Source organism: Drosophila mojavensis, unplaced genomic scaffold, assembly GCF_018153725.1.
Source record: "Drosophila mojavensis isolate 15081-1352.22 unplaced genomic scaffold, ASM1815372v1 contig_36, whole genome shotgun sequence".
NCBI lineage: Eukaryota > Metazoa > Arthropoda > Insecta > Diptera > Drosophilidae > Drosophila > Drosophila mojavensis.
The window spans coordinates 4,026,238-4,046,645 of record NW_025318858.1 but is presented as its reverse complement, the minus strand read 5'-3'; the positions used below and the strand labels follow the sequence as shown (position 1 = coordinate 4,046,645).

Genomic DNA, 20,408 nt, shown 5'->3' with positions numbered 1-20,408 from the left:
ACTTTTATGGTTTGCTACACTTGAATATCTCTTTCTCTCACTGTCTCTCTTTCTCTCTCTCTCTCTCTCTCTCTGTGTCTCTCTCGAATAAGTAAGTATTATCAGTGCAGATACGATTTTAAAAAATAATCTTAATTTAAGCATCTTCTAATGCCAGGTTTGTTCACACATCAGATAGTTGGCTGACCGTTAAAGTCGAGAGCTTTTCTCTTTTTAATATATTTTTCTAATGGCTTTTGAATGTACGTTTCCATTTGGATTTCGCAAGCAATAAAACTGCAATGCATATTGCTAATTAATAAACATGAATGAAGAGCTGCGTAATTCGAAGTTCCACTCTTGGGAATGAGCAGTGGCATGTAAATGGCCATCAACAAATCAGGCAGTTTATGTTAAACAAATCTTAGCTGCGGTTATAGCCATAAAGTAGATTTCTATATATGTATCTGTATCTGCAACTGAAATGTATCTGTGTATGATGTGCGTGTGTTGTCTTGGTTGCATACCTCTCCCTCTCTCTCTCTCTCCCGCTCATGCTGTTTCACTCGTTCTGTCTCTTTGAAGCTTCTCTCTGCTGCTAACGTTCATGCTGCACTGGGCCTTGGCCAACCAGAACGGCCGCCTATGAAGAATTCTGCCATAAATCATGGCCATAAACCAAGAGCTAAGCCCACGACAAGCTAGCGGTACTCGATTCGAGACGCGTCGAGTCTTGTCTCGCGTCTTTCCACTTGCGGAAGCATTTTCCCCCTCTAGGCCAGCGCACAGAGCCAGAGAGCACTTTGATTGATAATGATGTGTCAATAATGTGTTTGCAATTTTATGCTAGACGAGCGCCAACGAGTGTTGAAATGAAATGCTGAAGGGCCAAAGCTACTGAAAACATTAGCCAGGGCATCGCAGCAATGCAAGCAAATGAAAAATGATGTCCGTCCTAGCTATGACGTGGGGCTCCAACGATTCTTAACTTTTATAATGCGTTATACTCTAGGAAAGAAATCTTTAATTTATCTTTAATTTATATATAGTCTCTGTCCCTCTTCCTCTCTCTTTATCTCTTAACTTCACTTACAACTTAGCTATGCAAAAATTTTAAAACAAATCGAAACGAAATAGTTGTAATTTAACTTAATTATTAAAGAATCTCCAGCTGATCCCTGCGAGCTGAGCCAAATAGAATGCGCCAGCGTAGAGAACGGCAGAGAAATGAAAAAAATGCTGACAACGAAGTCGCCAGCATTTGAATGGCCAAGTTTAAAATGTCTGGAATTTATTTGTATCTTTTTTTTTTTTTTTTTTTTTTTTTTTTCGGTAGCCGCATTCAAATTGAACTGGGGAACGTTGCGTCGTCGTCGGTGGCACAAAGTAAAAGAGCAAAAACAAATACCGCAAAATGCAAACGACAGGCTAATAAGACCAATTGGACAGCTCGGTATGCAGTCGATCGCTGCATATGGTAAACAATTGTTGGCCACATTATTATTATGCACGCAGCGCGCGCTGCTACTCTTGCTGCTGCTGCTGCTGCTGCTGCTGCTGCTACTTCGGCTGGTTGACAGCTTCCTTAAGCTTCCAAGCAGCAGAGTCAAAAGTTGAGGCATTCAGTTTATTGAGTTTATTTAATTGCTGGCGGAATTGTGTCAGCGGATAAAATCAAAGCGCCAAATCCAACAGCAGATCGTGCGTACAGATACAGATACAGGCAGCCAGGCAGCCAGGCAGCCAGGCAGCCAAGCAGGCAGCCAAGTGGCCAAGCAGTCAAAGATACAAAGGCATTGTTTTGTGTGTGTGCCAAACAGAATCGACTGCTGATGTGGACAGCTATGCGAAGCTGAATTATTTGCTTGATTAATTGTTGATTAATTTGTGTGCAGCTGAAAGATACAAGATACAAGTGGATCAACAGCTTAAGAATGGCATTCGGCATTTGGCCAGCAGTTGTTAAGCTTTAGATCAAGGTACAAACTGAGTTGGGGCATTACCCAGCTTGGCAAGACTATAAATGCTATAGAGTGAGTGCTTAACAATTCATTATTAAAGATAACAATGAATAATATATCCCATAGTCAAGAAAGTTTTGAAGCGTTGGCATAAATAAAGTGGCTAAGAATGTTGAAATTCATATAATTTTTATAATTTTATGTTTAACTTATATACCATTATTGAAAAAAAAATAAATAAATAAATAAATAAATAAAAAAATTATAAAATATTTCAAAATGTATTAATAAAAATATATACATATATTATTCATGTAGCTTATAAAATTATTGAAATATTAATATACATATAAATTATATGTGTTGATATAATATAATTAAATATATTTCATATTATAAAAAAAAAAAACACACACACACAACATTTATTTTGGTAAGAAATTCAAAGCTATATTTACATTGATTTGAATATATTACGTTTATTATTTATGATTTTATTTTTATTATTTATAATATTTTCACAAAATAAATATTAGTTTCCTACCGTTATATCATACAGATTTTAGCTGAAAAAAAAATTAAATTTCTATAAATCGATTGAAAAGAATCATAAAAATGTTTATTCATACTAGAAGTGCATGGGAATCGTATTAGTTAAACTCTGCCCCTAGGCAAAAACCAGTTTACAGTTAACACAAATCCAATTGGATAACACATCCAAAATAATCACACGCTGTGACAGTTAGCGTTTTTTGTCTGTGCAGGCGTAGATAAATACGAATCTATCTACAAGTAGCAGCACGTACGTAGAGGCCACCACAGAAGACAATAAGCGTACGTGGGCTAGAAGAGTGCCGCAGCATGCTAAGCGGCTGCTCCACCTCCAATTGGATTAAAGCATGCACACACAGACACACACTCACGCACACATGCGCATACAAACAGCGCTAATCATAAATTTAAATAAAGCGAAACAAAAGCTGCGCGAGAGCACTAGAGCAAGCGAGACATGCCTATAACTCATTTGAATAATGCGCTAGTGTGCGTGTGTGTGTGTTTGAGAAGTTTGTGTAGTAGAAGCGCGCGGGCGGCGGTTAACTGCCATCTCGCTCGCACGCGAACGAACAACGCACACTTGTGCAGCTTTTGTGGAACCTAAGAGAGCACGCTCGATCGTATATGTCGTGCGTTAGTGTGTGTGAGCATGGTTTTTGGCGAAGAGAGCGTGAATGCTCTCGTTGTACGCTCGCTCTCTCTGCCTGGCGAACAGGTTGCAATTGCTCGCGTGTTGCATGCTCCAGCGACTGAACATGTGTGTGTGTGCGTGTATATGTGCAGATACAGATGCAGATAGAGATACACATTCGCACTGCCGCTGATGTTGTTGCTATTGTTGTTGTTGTTGCTGTGTCGCCCGCTGCATTTGCCGCCGTTTGTTTATTTGCTTTTGTATCGCGAAACTTGTTGCCGCACTTCGCCTCGCCTTTTGGCCCACACACTGGCCACAATCGAGCTGCGCTTTTTGATCTGCGCATCTTGAAGATACATTTTCAATTCAGTTGGCTTTTCAGTGTTTGCAACTCAAGTGCGCGCGCGCGTTACGTTACGTTATATATTTTTGTTTTAGCAACTTGACTCGCCAGCCCCGCCCCTCGCACCGTCCGGCCCCTACACACAAGTCGCGTGTTTCTGTTGTTGTGTGCGTTGAGGTAGCTTCAGCTTCGCCCTGTTTCAGTTTCAATTTCAGTTTCAGTTTTGCGCTGCGCTGTGTTTGGCTTTGCACTTTTGCCCATCAGCGACGGCTTTTGCGCGCCTTCGTGAACGCGTTTCAAATTCGACCCGATATATTTCGTTACGATATATATACACAAATATATGCATATATATGTATTTGAACTGTTTATGTGCTCAATATTTTAAGTACTTGAAGAATAACGAAATTATTGTGAAAATATGTTTTGTGCGTTTATCTGTGAATTTTATATGATAAAGTTAATTTAATGCGCAGGATTTGAGAGCTTGAGGTAATTTGGAGTTGCTTGAGACGCTTGATATAATAATAATATAGTAATAATAATAATTGGAATTCTCAATTTTACCTGAAGCTCGAAAGCTTATAAGTTCATATTGACATAATTTGATTTAAGAGATAATGAAAGCAGTTTCTTTAAATCAAGTATTATTATATACATACATACATACTTACTGAAAAAAATTGAATAAAATATTTAATTCTAACAAATATAATACTCATTTAAATAAGTATTATTATAATACAAATAAAACATGTATTAATATCAATAATATCAAAGACAATATTTAAACAAATAAATATATATTTACAAAATATATATAATCGCTGATAACCTCGCCTTATAAAGTGTTGAGATTTTACATCGGTACTTATTATTTATATATATGCTTTAAGATCTTTGAATTATAAGTAAATGATATAAAATTAATAAGAATTACTAGTTCAGCTTGAAGTTGTGAATCTTCTTAAAATTATATTTTATGCCTGTTACATCTGATATCTGGTATATATTGAATATAAAAATATATCATGTATAAGCAATCTCCAAACAGTTCAGCAAACTCGACTCGAATGAAAATCTATAGAAGACACTCGAAATATCTCTATATTATATTCAGAAATACTTAACTCAAATTCCCCAAATATCCACATGTAATCAAATATAATAATAAAATAAAATCATTTGATATCTGAATCTGAGTTAAACATGTGTAGCTCGCCCTGATAAGCAACGTTTATGGCAGGCATATCGCATCGCAGCATCGCCAGCATAAACAAATTCCATTCGAATGGAATTTAGCAAGAAATTTGCAATTGGTATTTATTAAGGGGTATGCGTTACAGAGTGAAACATTAAAATGGCCATATGCCAAGTGCCAAATTGTTTATCAAGCCAATCTTCAACTATCGAGTTTGTTTCAGATGCCAAACACTTGTCACTGTGGTCGGGGGAACAGAACAGAACAGAACAGAACAGGGCATGCAATAAGTCTTGTGTAAACAGGCAAAGTTTACACTAGTTGACGCAAATGTTGAAGTGGCTTTCGCAATGTGGCACCAATAAGCAAGCACCACAGTGCACCACTGATAAATAATATTGAAATTGAAATAAATACAATAAACAAAAGTCACTCAAAAAAAGAAGAAGGAAGAAGAAAAAATCGATCGATTTACACTTTAAATATTGTCGTCTGTAAATGTAAATATGGCATAAATATCTATATGCATACATATATACATCAGTGTATACATATATGTATACATATACTGATATATATTGACTGATAAGCCTGCTTCGATTTGTTTTTATTAGCATAACACTTGTGCGGCTCGACACAGAAGATACAGATACGTTGAATGAGTGCAAGCCACAAGATACAAGTATCTGTATCTATAGATTGTTGTAGCTGTATCTATGGCCAGTTGACATTTCCTTACCTTATTCAAATGCCGTTAACCGCATTGCATATATAGAAGCATACATATATACATTTGCTAGCTGCTGCTGCGAGAGAGAGAGAGAGAGAGAGAGAGAGAGAAAAGAGAGAGATATTGTGTTGCAGATACCACGTCCATTTGCTGTAACGATCGAGTGATTGATTATTTTACTGCGCTCGCTGTTTGTTTGCACAATAATAAATATTTGTCGCAGTCGCAACGCTTCTTTTTCTTTGCCTGCTGCTTAGCCTAATTAGATAAAAATGGTGCCGCGCTTTATATGTATGCCACACGTTGCACGCACACCTCTCATTCCCGTTCGCCCTCTCTCTGCCTTCCTATCTTTACTTGCTTTCTTTCCTGCCCATTTACCATATTCGACATGAACTGATTAGCAACTGGCGACAAGAGAGCCAAACACAGCGACAAGTTGAGACTTATTGGAATATTTATGTATCTGTATCTATAAATAGAGCTGTAGCTGTAGCTGTAGCAGCTAGCTGTATCTATAGCTAGTTGCTGACAATTGCGTCGAAGCTGTTTAAAGAAAATGAGTTCAATTTGTTTGCCACGAGCTGATAAGACCAACACCGAGCTGGAGCTGTAGGTGTACCAGATAATACCTTGCCTTACCATATAGAAAAAAAAAACCCAATCGAGTTAACACAAACACTTTGCATATCATCGTTGACGTTAAAAAAAAAACCCAAGGAAACAACAAAGAAAAACCAATTGACACTTGAAAAACAAAATAATCAATTGAACGCGAATCAAATTGAGATAGGCCATGACGGCTTAGCTATGCCCTGCAAATGTTCAAATTACTTTAAATTGAGAATATTGATTTATATCTTGTTATCTTCATAAACGTTTTATTTCCAATTTATTAAACAGGAAAAATCGTTATCTTCATTTGCCAGTGTCAATCGGTTTAAAATAGAAAAAATAAATAAAATTATAGTTATATTTAGAAGAATATTGTAGAAAAAATTCATGAGTTCATAAAAAAAATTTATATATAAATAATTGAGATTTCAGATTTTCCTTCTGATAAGAATTAAAATTGGAATTTAGAATTTAGAATGAATGAAATGATATATAAAATATGGTAAATTTAATATCAATCAGAATTTTCTCTACATGAACTTTTTTCAATCAAACTTCTTCAAAGAAATTTTTCGGCTCCTTAAATCTATAGAATGGTATAATACTTAAGAAATTTTAAAAAACCTTTTGTTATAATTTTTTTTGCAAAAAAAAAGTATTAATAATAATAATAAATAAATAAAACTGCTAACGCTAAATTATTGTATAACTAAAACATGGGCTGTTCTTCTAATTATACACAAATGAAATGACTGTTATGATAAGAGCTTTAAAAATATATATATGTATATATGAAAAAAAAAAAAAAATGTAAATTTTTATTGCGTATTATTATTATTATAATTATTATTATGTTTCCTGCATTAGTTTTTAATAACTTTGACGTGCAGTTTTACCAAATAGATAAAGTTGATTTCAGTTCTATTGTATATTCAGATACCGCAATACCATGATATTTATAAATATTTCGTTTAGGTAAATTTTAGTTGATTTGCCAACTGTTAACAGACATTGATATAGACTCGTCGCGACGCTCAATGCACAATCTTATCGCTCGGTGCACATTCAAAGTGTGTCTATTCCTTGTAATTTGAATATGATTCAAATACGTTTTATTTATACAAATTTTGTTGATTTGTCAGCGAGCAATTTCGTCATCCATATTTATATGTATATAATGACAAATGCAGGCACACATATAGATTTCCCGGTCAAGATAAAGAAAAGTTTTTAATACTCGTGTCGGGTAATACACGCTTCTAATCAATTTGTATTTTATTTTTACGATCGGAAGCAACAAAACCTTTTCTTCTGCTCTAACTCACGTCTCGCTCTCTCTCTTGCTGATTAGAATTTATTAAATTCACCTGATTTCTTGTTGCGCACTTCAGAAAATCGATTTCTTGGAATTCTCAATAGGCGAGGTGAGTAAAAACTGATATACATATAGAAGCACATCAGCTGATGCTGATATTGTTCTGATCAAAGTGCGAATATCGTTGAAATCACATTGATTATAGAGTATTACTAGAGCGCGCCAACTCGAAGCTTGTTGAAACAAATATTTGGTGGGTTTTTTGGGCAAGGTTAGGATCAGCGCCCACTCCAACAAAGATGATTACTGAGAATATGAATTACATATAATATAGAGTTGATAAAATCAAAGCTCTTAGCTCAGTTACAAAATAAAATCTCCTGCCAAAGCCAGAGATACATTCACCTGTAAACAAAAAAGAGTTAATACAAAAATAATTTTTTTAAACAAAATTTAATTTAAAAAAAATGTATGAAAATAATATATATATTCAGAATAAACTCTTTATTTAAAAGTATGATCTCATATTCAATGAACCCTTAAAAACAATTCATAATATGTTATCTCAAAAAAATAAAAAAAGTCCATTGCCTGCATTTTGATGATATAAAATATATTTCTAAATTATATTATCAGATTTTAAAGTCCAGTTGAAAGACCTTAGCCAAATTCTATTTAAATATTGACCCATAAGCCAACCAAAATCGAAATCGTAATTGCAATAAGAATTTCATAAGCAAGTTGAACTTTGTAACACTTTTTTTTGTATTTCGTGTGGTTTCCCTTTTTAGTGTCCATTCAGTAAGACTCACGAGTATGGCTTATACCCTATGTGTATGTATGAATATATGATAAGTGGCTGTGTGACCACGTGATTATATTTTATTGCTTAAGGTGTTTTCTAAGAACAGCAAGACCATAATTTTTTTTTTTTTTTAGTTGTAACAATTAGAAAACTGTCACAAATTGCCAATGGGCGAAGGAAAGAAAATAAACACACAATGAGTGCCATTCATTAGTCAATTAGCTGTACAGTCAAATCTGAACAGACTTGTGTGACCGTTTGAGTGGGTCTGTGTTATCATGAGACCAGGGCGCGATATCGCATGGAAATGAGTCAATCAATAATTATTATTGTGATGATGTTGTCGATGTCGCGGTTGATGTTGATTCTGATGATAAAGATTATGATTGTAAAACGTAATACAGGTGTTAGAAGCAATGAGTTGAAAGCTAAGGCAGCGACCAAAACAAATTATATAAATCAATCAAAAGGAAGGAGAAAGAGATTGAGTGAGAGAGAGAGAGAGAGAGAGAGAGAGAGAAAGTTCTATCAGAGTTGAATGAAACATAATTCAATTTAATGAATTGAGGAAGAGAAATATAAAGATTAAAAACATCTTTATATTGCTTTTCCGGACTAAAACCGTTTGTCCGTATAAAATGAAAAAAATAAAATAATAAACAATAGTTACTATTAAATAGGCATACCAATTTTTGCTATAGAATTCAGTATTACTGAAATAAAGTAATATATTAAAGCTTTGCCGGCATTAATTTGAATAATGATTTATGCATATCGACAAATTGTTAATGAGACAATTTTAATATTTTTGCATTTGCTCAGGCAATCGTGAATTTGTCAATTAAGTAGCTCTTAAGCTGTGCGCACTGTAAATGGGTTAATTTGTCTTAGTGCATAAGTCACAATTGCTTCATGCCTCATTGTGTGGATGTTAAGTCGCCTTAAGCCAGCAAACTTAACGAATGGGGCGCCCAAATATTGTAAAGGGGGCGCTGTCCCATTATTCATAGCCCGAGTGAGATTTTCGTTACTGTGACATAAATCGATTGGGCGCTAGAGCTGCCAATGTCGCGAAATTTTCTTGTTTGACTATGCATTAAAAATAATTAATATTGAATATATGTGGAATTTTAAGCTAAAATTCAATTAGCATTTTAAGTCGCAGTGCTAAAAATATAGAAATATCAAGAGGTTTATAGCATGCACGTATTTCTATTTATTGTCAATGGCGATAAAGTCTACCAACTAAATAGATTACCCTGGCCAAAAATAACAAGTAAAATTATATGAATATGTACCTATATATATATACATATATCATATATATTTACTTGCCCTGAACTCTTTAAGACCCTCTCGATATTTGTTGAAGGCTGTCGTCATGCTGCTCAGTCTCGCTCCACTCGCTCCACTCGTTTCATTGCTCTTTACACTTTACCATTTGTATACCTGTCCATGCATCTTATCAATATTTACATACAACTATGGGCACACGTGTTTGTACCTCTATGTCTGTGTGCGTGTGTGCCATACAATTTACGCTATAAATTTATGGTAAATTCTCAAGGCAAATGCAAGTCATAGATACAGTAGCCAACAGCATGCGCCAATTATCATTAGTAATTGGTAATTGGCTTGGCTTCGTTTTATAGACCATATTATACCTATAATCAAAACGGGCTCAATTCCAAAATTGCTGTAGCTTTCAAATATTTCAAATATCCATGATAGTTGTATACCAATTTAAAACGAAGCAGCTTTACATAATTGAATAATCATTGGCTGTTAATGCAATTTCATTACAATATTATTGAAAACTCACTTAAGTATATACGTTAAAATTATTTTATTTTTCCTATAAATATATGTACATATAGTTAATATAATGGCTTCATTACTATTCATTACGCATTACTCATTATTGATTACTTATTACTCATTCATGATTACTCATTATTCCTTACTTATTATTCATTACTCATTACTCATTACTCATTACTCATTACTCATTACTCATTACTCATTACTCATTACTCATTACTCATTACTCATTACTCATTACTCATTACTCATTACTCATTACTCATTACTCATTACTCATTACTCATTACTCATTACTCATTACTCATTACTCATTACTCATTACTCATTACTCATTACTCATTACTCATTACTCATTACTCATTACTCATTACTCATTACTCATTACTCATTACTCATTACTCATTACTCATTACTCATTACTCATTACTCATTACTCATTACTCATTACTCATTACTCATTACTCATTACTCATTACTCATTACTCATTACTCATTACTCATTAATCATTACTTATTTCCTACGATGCTGCAACAGTATTCTTGAAATAATTTAAAAATGAAATCTTAAGTACTTGAGCTTACCCTAGGGCAGGTGTTCATATTAACAGAAGTCTGCTTGATAACGATTATTAGATAGTTTTTATATAATTGTTGATTACGCCTTATCTCCTTTACTAAACAGGTTTTGCTTTGGTGTTGCGGTGACTTTAAATTGTCAAAAAAATAGGTAATGCTTTAAAAAAAAAATGTTTCAATAACATTTTTCAGTTAAACTTGGGTTACCTTGAGGTAATTTGCGTTAGACTGACAACAATCGACTTTCTTCTCTCTGAAAATATCTAAATAACTTTGAATTATTTTATGTTAATGTGAATTTGGCTAAAGCTAAAGCAAATCAGCGTAATTCTATCAAGCATAATGTTATTAGCATACGGTAAAGTTTGTTGACTTTCAGACCTTCCATCAACTGTGTTTATGGAACGTCCCCTTACTTTTTCCTTTATAAAACGCTTTCATTCATAAACAGAATTCTATTGCAAGAGCTGAATCATGATTCGTATAAGTTCGACTACATTTTGTTAGCTTAACTTCATTAATATAATTTCTTTATATATTTCCACTGATTAAACTGTAAACTCTATCAACAGTTCGTTCCCATTTCGCTTGGCCCGAAAAAAATATATAATAATACTCTTATAGTTGGATCTAAACTAGTTAAATCGAGAAAGAGAATCTAAAATAGAAATGGGCCAAGTCATGTTCAGCATAAGGTAAAAAGAGGGCTATCTGTAGAGCTCTTCCTTCCTGCTAAAGTGTTGCCCGTTCGCAGTTCGAATCGTGGAACATGACTTGGGGCACAGAGTTTTACGCTTATTTAAATGGTATTAACAATTATGCGCGTTAATGTCGATACAAGAATGGAAATTTGTTGCCATCAGGGCTGGGACCAGGCGTATTTATTGTGTGATTATTATTTATTTTTATATGATTACACTCTCCACCCCTTGCTGTCTCTTTCTCTCTGTCTCTCTCTCTCTCTCTCTCTCTCTCTCTTTCGGCTACTGTTTGACGGGTTTTTGTTCGTGTTTTGTAGCTTAAATGGTCAAAAACATAAGGTAGATGACTTGTAATTATAATGCCGGTCGCTCTATGTGCCGTGTCGCGGCGTCGAGTCGAGCCATTTAATGCCACGACCATTGTATGTAGCTGCCATATCAATTGAGACACTGCAAGAAATTTATGAGCAGGTTAGCGTAAATGTAAGATTCAATGGGAATTTTTAGTTAGGCTTAAGCTAAACACTAAATTTTTGGTCAAGTTAAGAAAAGTGTTGCCATATCATTCGAATATTTTGCTGGAGTATAGAGAGAGTGAGAAAGAGGGGGAGACAGAGAGTCATTAACTTCACTGAGTTACTACTGAATTAAATCAAGTCTATCAATATTTTCTCACAGTGTATTTTTTCCTCAATTCTTTGCTTGCTATTGTTATTGCTCAGCACTCGGTACATTTTTTGACTCTTCTAGCGATTATGTATATTCAGTTCAATTGCCTTACTTCACGGCTACCTTCAAATCGCGCTGTCGACAGCCTCTGCCTCTAGACCAGCCCATCCCAATGCTTCCTCTTCCCAATAGTAAGGAAGAGAGAGAGAGAGAGATGGAGAAATGCGATGATTGCGCATTTTCTGATTATAATTTGGCGCAAAGTCATGTAGTTCATCTGCTTCTTCTTCTTCTTCGTCAGGAGAAAATATGAAATGAGTCGCGAGCTGCGACTTATGCTTAGGCCGAATACACACCGAAATTGAACTAATTAAAATGACAAAAACTTAGCCGAGATGATTAACTGGAAACTGCTTGACCAAATGGCCGCGGCTGGTTCACATGTCCATCAAAATTTAGTGTGTTACAATGAGTTTGCATGAAAGTGTTGATTCACTATTTTTTTTTTTTTTCACTACGATTATTTGTGATTTATTTTGGAATACCTTATAGGTGTGTTGAAGGGGTATAATGAATAAAACTTGTAATTATACGCTAAAATGTTAAAGTAATATGTTGTAATAACTCATGAGTATTACAAATACTTCCATAAGATTATAATTTAGCCCATCAATAAAAATCAATTTGAAATATCTAATCAGTAAATAAAGCATATTCTAGTCTATCAATCGCCTCGCGGTGTACTTCTAATCTGCAGATAGGGTATATTTTAGTCAAACAGTTCTGCGCTCAGCCATTTTATGTTTACTTTTACAGAGCCCAAAATTCGCTTAAGCTGCAAATAAGCTTAAAAACTTGGAAGTATTTGAATTTTGTAATTGCCTCGCTCGAGTCGCTAAGAATATCCATAAACTGTGACAAATCAAAAAAAAAAAAAAAAAACCTAATTAAATTTTTTGTTTGACTAATTGCAGACGCTGAAGAACTTTTGAATTCATAAAAGGGCAAACCCTTAAGACCTTAAGACCGGGTAAAACGTGTTGGTATCTATGTATATGTTGTCCATGCTGCTGCTGTCACAGTTAGCTGTAAACATTGATTATGCCATTGTTGCTAGCAAACTACTATCAACAGCAACAGCAGCAGCAACTTCGCCAGCAACAGCAGCAACATCGACAACAGACAGTTGCTAGGGCTGCCAGCATTAACGGCATGTTACTAGAATACAAAAACGCTTGCAACACAAATCAAAGCAGCAGCAGCAGCAGCAGCGGCAGCAGCGATCACAATAGCAGCGGCAGCAGCAGCAGCATTCGACAGCTGGCCAAAGCGGAAGCACTAACAATGTCAACGCCAACAACAACAACCAAATACAAATTGAACAGCGATGCGAGCGATGGCATTGCAGCAGCCACGCTGCTCTACCATCACCATCATCATCATCATCAGCAGCAGCAGCAGCAACAACAGCAGCAGCAGCAGCATCAACAGCATCAGCAGCACTTGCTGCTGCAGCAGCAGCTGTTGCAGCAACATGTTGCCAACAGCACACCGCTGCAACATCTGAGCAATCTGTTTGGCCAGCATTTGCCTACGCACAGTCTGCAGCATTTGATAACCGCTGAGTATTGGCAGCAGCGTTGCCCCACAGCAGCCACCACAACAACGGCAATTAAAAGCGAGCCAACAACTCAATCGCCAACACCAACACCAACTGCGACAGCAACAGCAACTGGCAATGCAGATGCTGCATCGGTGTTCGACTTCACGCGGCAGCAACACGTCAATTTTGCCGCCTCATTAGTTGCATTACAACAAAATGATGCTGCGCCCGAGGCGACAGCAACAACAACAGTGCACACAAAGGCTGCAGCAGCAGCAGCAACATCGCTGCCTGCATCGGCAGCAACATCACCGGCGCCAGCAACAAGCGAAGCAAATGACGAAGATGTCGGCGACGACAACAACATGCAAAATGCAGGCGGTAAGTCTTGAAGTTGATTTCCAACATGCAGACATACATAGATATATGTATATATGTATCTGCATATCTACATATGAATTTATTTAATATCTGCATGCCACCAGGCTCGTTTGATATGCTTAAAAAAAACTAAATTACAATTTATTAATTGACAACAAATTCAACAAAAATTTTAAAATTTGTATAATGTATTAAATGAAAAAAGTAAAAAAAAATATTATTAAATACATTAAATTAAAGACATAAACATAAAGCCGCAACCAAAATATTGAATCCGTTTAAAATGAGAATTTAATCTGAAATCCTTTTAATCTTATTTTTCATATGCAAATTAAAGTATCTAACTTAGTAAAGAAAAAAATTGCATGCGTTTAGTTTTCGAGAGTGGACAAGTTTATCAACATTTATTATATTTTTTAATTTTATCATTACATCAATTTTAAAACATTTAATTTCAACTTTTATTTTATTACAATTTTATTCATGTATTTTTTATAATATAATTTATGATTTTTTATCATAAAAATGCATTTTACGAAGCTTCAAATTATCATGGAAATGGAATGAATTTGACAAAATTATATAATCTTGAAGACTTCTAAAATTATTGGGATTCTAGATATGCAATTTATAAAGGCATTTAGATGATTTCATTCTATATATATAATTACATGTATAGACATATGTATGTTCTCTTAAATAATAGCCAGTCACTGCTCTTGCTTATATCTCTGCTCTTTTTTTGGCGGCTTATTGTGCGCTCATTTCCATTTCCTGTCTGGTCACGCTCCTGTTTCGAACAGCGAGCACTGAGCAACGGCCAGACAACGACGTGTGTGTCTTTTGATTTATAATGCGCCCTTTAAGGTTCATTCATAAATGAAATAGGGAAAGAGAGAGAGAGAGAGAGAGACACACACAGAGATATCCCTCTCTCGCCTTAACTGTGTCGTGTCATCTGCGCCTTTAACTCATTTTCATACGTATCATTAGGTTCATCAGCGAGCAGGTTACTACTGCTGCTGCTGTTGCTCCTCCTGCTGTTGTTGTTATTGTTGCCGTTGCCGTTGCTGTTGCTGTTGCTGTTGCACTTCCGTCTACTCCTCCCCCATCATCGTCTGGCTGGCTGACTGAATGAAACATCATTATTATCATTTCATGATTTGAGTGTTGGTCGCCAACGCTTCCAATCGTCTGCTCGACTTCTGTTTCCTCATCTTCCATTCACTCACAGCGTTTGCCCCTGAATTTCTTCATGAAAATTATTAGCCGATGTCTGCACGCAATATTTTCTTCTTTTATTTCTATATTTCTGTTGGTTTAGGCCAAGCTCACAAAAGCAAAGAGAGCAGCTCCATGCTGACATGGCATGGCATGGCATGCATAATGCCCATGTTTTGAATATTTGGCTCTGCCTTTGATAAATGACTTGATTGTTGACGGACAACACACACAAGCACACATACACACACACACACACACTTGTACACACACCTAAATTTACATAGCACAACATGCCGCGAGGTGTTTCGGAAACGAGCTCAGGAAATGATATCATTTAAATAAATATCGCATGTACAACGATATATAGATACACATATATTTAGATATAGAGCGATAAAATTCGTATCGTTATGTAAATTTAATTGTAGCCCAAAGGCTAAAAACTATTTGCAATGCTCGCTGACTTTTGTGAGCATCAATTAAAACTCATTCAGTAATTAAGTTAGTTGGGGCAATTTCTAGGAAAAGATTTCTTATTTTATATTAATTTAATTTGGATTTGGCATTGGCATTTAGTTACATTTAATTATTTTATTTTATTCATTTTTAAAATATTTATATATGTATCAAATTAAATTCAAGGTTTTCTCAACTCTATTTTCTATCTCTTTCCCTATCTCTTTTCGTGTCTCCTCTCTTTCTCTCTCTCCCTCTCTCATGCATATATTTCATTCTCCGTTTATTTCTATGTTTCCCATTCCTATCCCTCTTCCTTTATCCATAGTTCTCTCTTTCTATCGCTCTACGTTTTTCTCTCTCTCTCTTTCTCTCTCTCTTTCTATATCTATCTCTCAATCTCGATCTCTGTCTTTTTCTTCCTCTCTCTTTAGTATATGACTCAAACTATTCTCTATCTTTCTATCTATGTCTTACTGTCATACTACTACTATACATATTCCATCTCATTTTCATCTTCATCCAATTCGCCATTCTCTGCAATGGTCAAAAACAGACTCAGCAAGACTTCACAAAGAAGATCTACACTAATTTCTTGGATTATTATATTTCAACAATTAATTGAAGCCTTTTGCACTTTCTCCATAAAGAATCTGAGATAATTTGGTCGAAATTTCCACATCCCAATCCTTTCAGTTGGGCTGAGTTGGATAGAGTAATTGTGAGGCGCATGCTAATTATCATGTTCGCCGCCGAGTCAAAGAGTTTGAGGGAATTGCTTCATTGTGTCTATTGAATAGCGAATCATTAATAACTAACCGTAAAACTGTTATAATCACGTCAAGAGGTGTTGGCTGTGGCCCAGCCTCTGTAAAGCCCCTGACTGTGGCATGCAAAAGGTGTCAAAAGTGCCCACCTCCTCACTCTCTCCCTGTCTTTCTCTCACACTCTCTCAAAAGCCAAAGCCATAGACAACATCTAACAAATTGCTAGAGCTGTAAGCACGTGGATAATTGATGAGCGCCGCTGTGGCAGCCACTGCACCCAGCTTCAAAGACGAAGCTGAGAGCTCAGCGTCTCTGAGAGGCTTCGTCTACATCTACATCTGTGGCTGGAAGCACACCTCATCCATTTGGCATTTAGCATAATCTCAAGTGCTCTCGAGTGTGCTTTGTGTTTGTCATAATTATGGGACGGCAAAACTTCAAACTAATTTGAATATAATTTCATAGGAACTGGCTTCACTCTTTCTCTCTTTCTCTCTCTATATCTCTCTTTGTCTGTCTCTCGGCAGCCCGCCCAGTTATTTATGGCTTAATCCTTGTGGTGAAGAAAATGAGAGCTCGTGCCTTTTATGCAAATTCTTTTTTAATAACCCAACCCAAAGTTCGGTTCATTCAGCACTGATTGCAGTCTGCGCGTTCGAAACTTTTTTCAGCTCAGCTCAGATAGCTCCCCTTTCTTGGCCATCTATTGTCTGATTGTCTGTTCGCCTGACAGCCTGAATGACTGCAGCTGACGCCTTTACCTTAGCCGTCGCCGTCGCCGTCGCCTTTGACGCGTTGCCTCATTCGTCGCCTTTATGATTTGATTATTATTCAAAATGATAAATGAAGATGAGTTTCACGTCATTTCTACGTAGTAGCTGCAGTAGCAATTTGAGCGGCTCGACTGATACGCATAATATGCCTGCTACCTGAAGTCCATTGTGAATTCTTCAGATGAATGTAACGGATATTACAGTCAAGGCAAACAGCTACACACAGTTCAATTGTTCAATCAAACTACATTTTTTGTCGAGGAAAGTATGTATATGAAGTATTTGGAAAAATATTTTATAGTAAACTTTTGTAAGCTTATATGAAGATATTATATATAATACGGATATTAATATGATGATTATGATGCTAAGACATAAGATTATTAATTTAAGGAAAATTTTCTATAAATTTATTCAATTTAGCTTTAAGATAAGAAATAGATATTTTTTAGTGAAAGTTAGAATTAAGTATTATATAAAATAAAACATTTAATTTTTTTGTTTATATTAAAATTTTATTAATATAAAAAGATGTTTAACTGTCCAAAATTATTATTATTAATATTATGTTTATTAATATATGTATTATTTGATTTATTTATTTTAATTTTCTTTTGCATATAAGTTTTAAATTGAAAATATGAAAAAAAAAAAATTAATTATAAAATTAAAATAAAAAATAAAAAGTTAATTTTTAAATTTTAAATTTTAAATTGGGTATATACATTTTATTAACATAAATAGATGTCTAGCTATCTAAAATTAATTATTTTAATTATATTTTAATTATAAAGTATTATATTTGTCTCTTAACCTAAATTCGATTTTGACAAATTGGTTTACATCTGCAGCTCTTATGCAATGCTCACCCTCTATATACATATATGTATGTGTATGTGTTTATTAACAGCTAGTTACTATTGGAGTTAAGTAAACTGAAGTACTTCACATTTTACAGCCTGTTTAGCTGCAACACCCACACGTAAAAATGAAACGAACTTAAATTTATTTATTTGAAGGCGACTTTCCCATGAGACCAAAGCCAAGCAGAGAGAGAGAGAAAAAAAAAGCCGTTCCCATGCCTAAGCATGCATAATTTTAATTTATTTGTAGCAACAGCAACAACAACAACAACAGCAACTGGCTAATAAAAGTAAAAAGCTAAAAAGCCAAAAACAAAAAACGTTGCCCAAGAATATTTATGGAAAATACCTTCGGGGCGGAGCTCCCGAATTGCGAAAACGTTGATCAAATTTTGTGAGATAAGACGAGAGGACGAGAGCTGCAAAAAAAAAAAAAGATGATGGAGCCAAGAGCTGAAACTCTGGCATGCATATGAGCTGAAAGCTGGAGCTGGAGCTGGTTGGAGTTGGAGTTGGAGTTTGGAGGCTGTGGCATCATCAGCAACTGCTGCTGCGACTTCGACTCTTACAACGTCATCAGCTTTTGAAGGCGTTGCCAAAGAGCAACCGCAGCAGCAGCGAAACTGTGGGAACTCTTGTTGCATGCTGCACACAGACAAACCGTTTGCCCTGCCGCCCATCCCTCTGCCCCTCGTCATATCGTGCCTTTCAAATCTGCATTTCGACCAGCGTTTTGCGACTCGTTTGCATTTTCAAGTCTTGCCCAAGAGAGATTGGCTGCACATAATCTCTTTGCCTCAAACTTGAACTTGACTCTGATGAATGCCTGCTCGCTGCTGCTGCTGCTGTTGCAAGTTGCTGTTGACGGTAGTCGTGCTTTGGTTATAAAAATTGAAGCCGCCATTAAATTCTGACAGTTGTCAGCCTCGCTCTCTGCTGTGCAGCAGATCCACTACTGACCTCTCTCCCCATCTCTCTCCAGTCTCATCTGCTCTGCTGCTTAATGGCTGCTGTGGCTTGGATTTGTGCATTGAACTCGCCCCCGTTGCCTGGCAATTTACAACTTTGCAAAACGCTCCCCAACTGCGCCATTTAGCTGGGTAATAGCTCAACTTAATGACAGCCAGACTCTGACTAGATAGAAGTTAGTTTGCTGCTGAAAACAGGCTTGCGATTTTCACAGAGTTTAAAGAGCTGGTAAAGCGAGTTAGGGCCTAGACTTAAATGGCTCTTTAATGACGTCATGTTAGGCAGGTAATTCAATTTAAAATGTTTCAGAAATATCATCTCAAATATGCTGTTGTTATCTATTTGAGCCTTCGTAAATATTTTTAATGAATTTTTCGAAACTTAGAGTCAATAATATTGTATGTCTGTACATGGCCATGTATGGGTAAAGTTAATTTTATGAGGTATATTTCTCGAATATATCGATTATATGAAACTTTTTTCTACTTAACTATTAAGTCAAGAGTTATACTATATAGAATGCATTTTTAACATATTTCAGTTATCATATTATATACCCATTAGACTTTCCAATAGGCAGTCTAAATTAAGTCTATATTGATATTATGTGAATATTATATACAAAAGATATATAAAACATTATAAAAAACCCAATATATGAGCTCTCCTGAAGTAAATTCCTATACTCTTATCTGTCTATATAACAAATCGGATTCCATTCAAGAAGAATGTCCCCTATATTGTCTCTTATAAAGACGGAAGAGTAAGCGAAAAAGTTTTTCTTAAAGGTTTGGTTTCGATATTTATCGATAATCGATAAATAAGTTTTATAAGCGAAAAATCTCAGTGATTATAGAGCAAGGCATTAGCAAAGCAAAGCGGTCATATGAACAGCCCTCCGATACCTATACATCTTATATATATATATTATATACAGTATTATATTGAACTTATTATATATTTACAACTTCAAGCTATTCAGTCCTTTAAGCACTGACCCCTAGTTCAACATAAAACTTATCACCTGTTTTATATGCCTACAAAAACTGAATGATCAATCATATATTTTGTTCTTTGCTGTTCAAAATTAGCCACGCAGCAGGCAATAAACTTCATAAGCTGGCGCCCAACAACAGCCATCTAGATGCGAAGAAGAAGCAGAGGCAGAAGGCAACAAGTGCTCGAGAGCCAAAGTGTTGAAAAGTCATAAAAATGTTGGCACAATTTTTATAACCGCAAAAGCATTGAGGGAGGAAGTCAACCAAAAAGCGTACAGACGACCAGGGCTAAGGGTGAGGATAAGGGTTTACAGACAGACAAAGGAGACTTGTGTTGTTGTTGTTGTTGCTGTTGCTGGTCATAAATGTCGAAAGACGGCGTCATGTGGCTCACTAGCTGCGAGCAGTTAGCAAGTTCCCTTCAAAGGGTTTCAAGCGAGGCGCCTTCTAAACTCCAGCTGAAGGT

At 35.6% G+C, this 20,408-nt stretch overlaps 1 protein-coding gene and 1 long non-coding RNA gene across 3 annotated transcripts in view; one reads left to right on the top strand and one right to left on the bottom strand.

Annotated features, from left to right (window-relative positions):
* The window catches only part of LOC116803893, a 50,812-nt gene that overhangs the window by 15,233 nt on the left and 15,171 nt on the right, over positions 1 to 20,408 (bottom strand). The gene's annotated exons all lie outside the window — the stretch shown is intronic.
* The window catches only part of LOC6575938 (protein nubbin), a 52,642-nt gene continuing 35,782 nt past the window's right edge, over positions 3,549 to 20,408 (top strand). The window contains exons 1-2 of one of the 2 annotated variants that reach the window (XM_044008697.1): positions 3,549 to 3,964; positions 12,883 to 13,892. In XM_044008697.1, coding sequence (XP_043864632.1) covers positions 13,010 to 13,892 — 883 coding nt within the window. In that variant the 5' untranslated portion in view covers positions 3,549 to 3,964; positions 12,883 to 13,009. Of the gene's footprint in view, positions 3,965 to 12,880; positions 13,893 to 20,408 lie in introns of those variants that run through there. The other variant, XM_032729017.2, reaches the window with a different exon arrangement.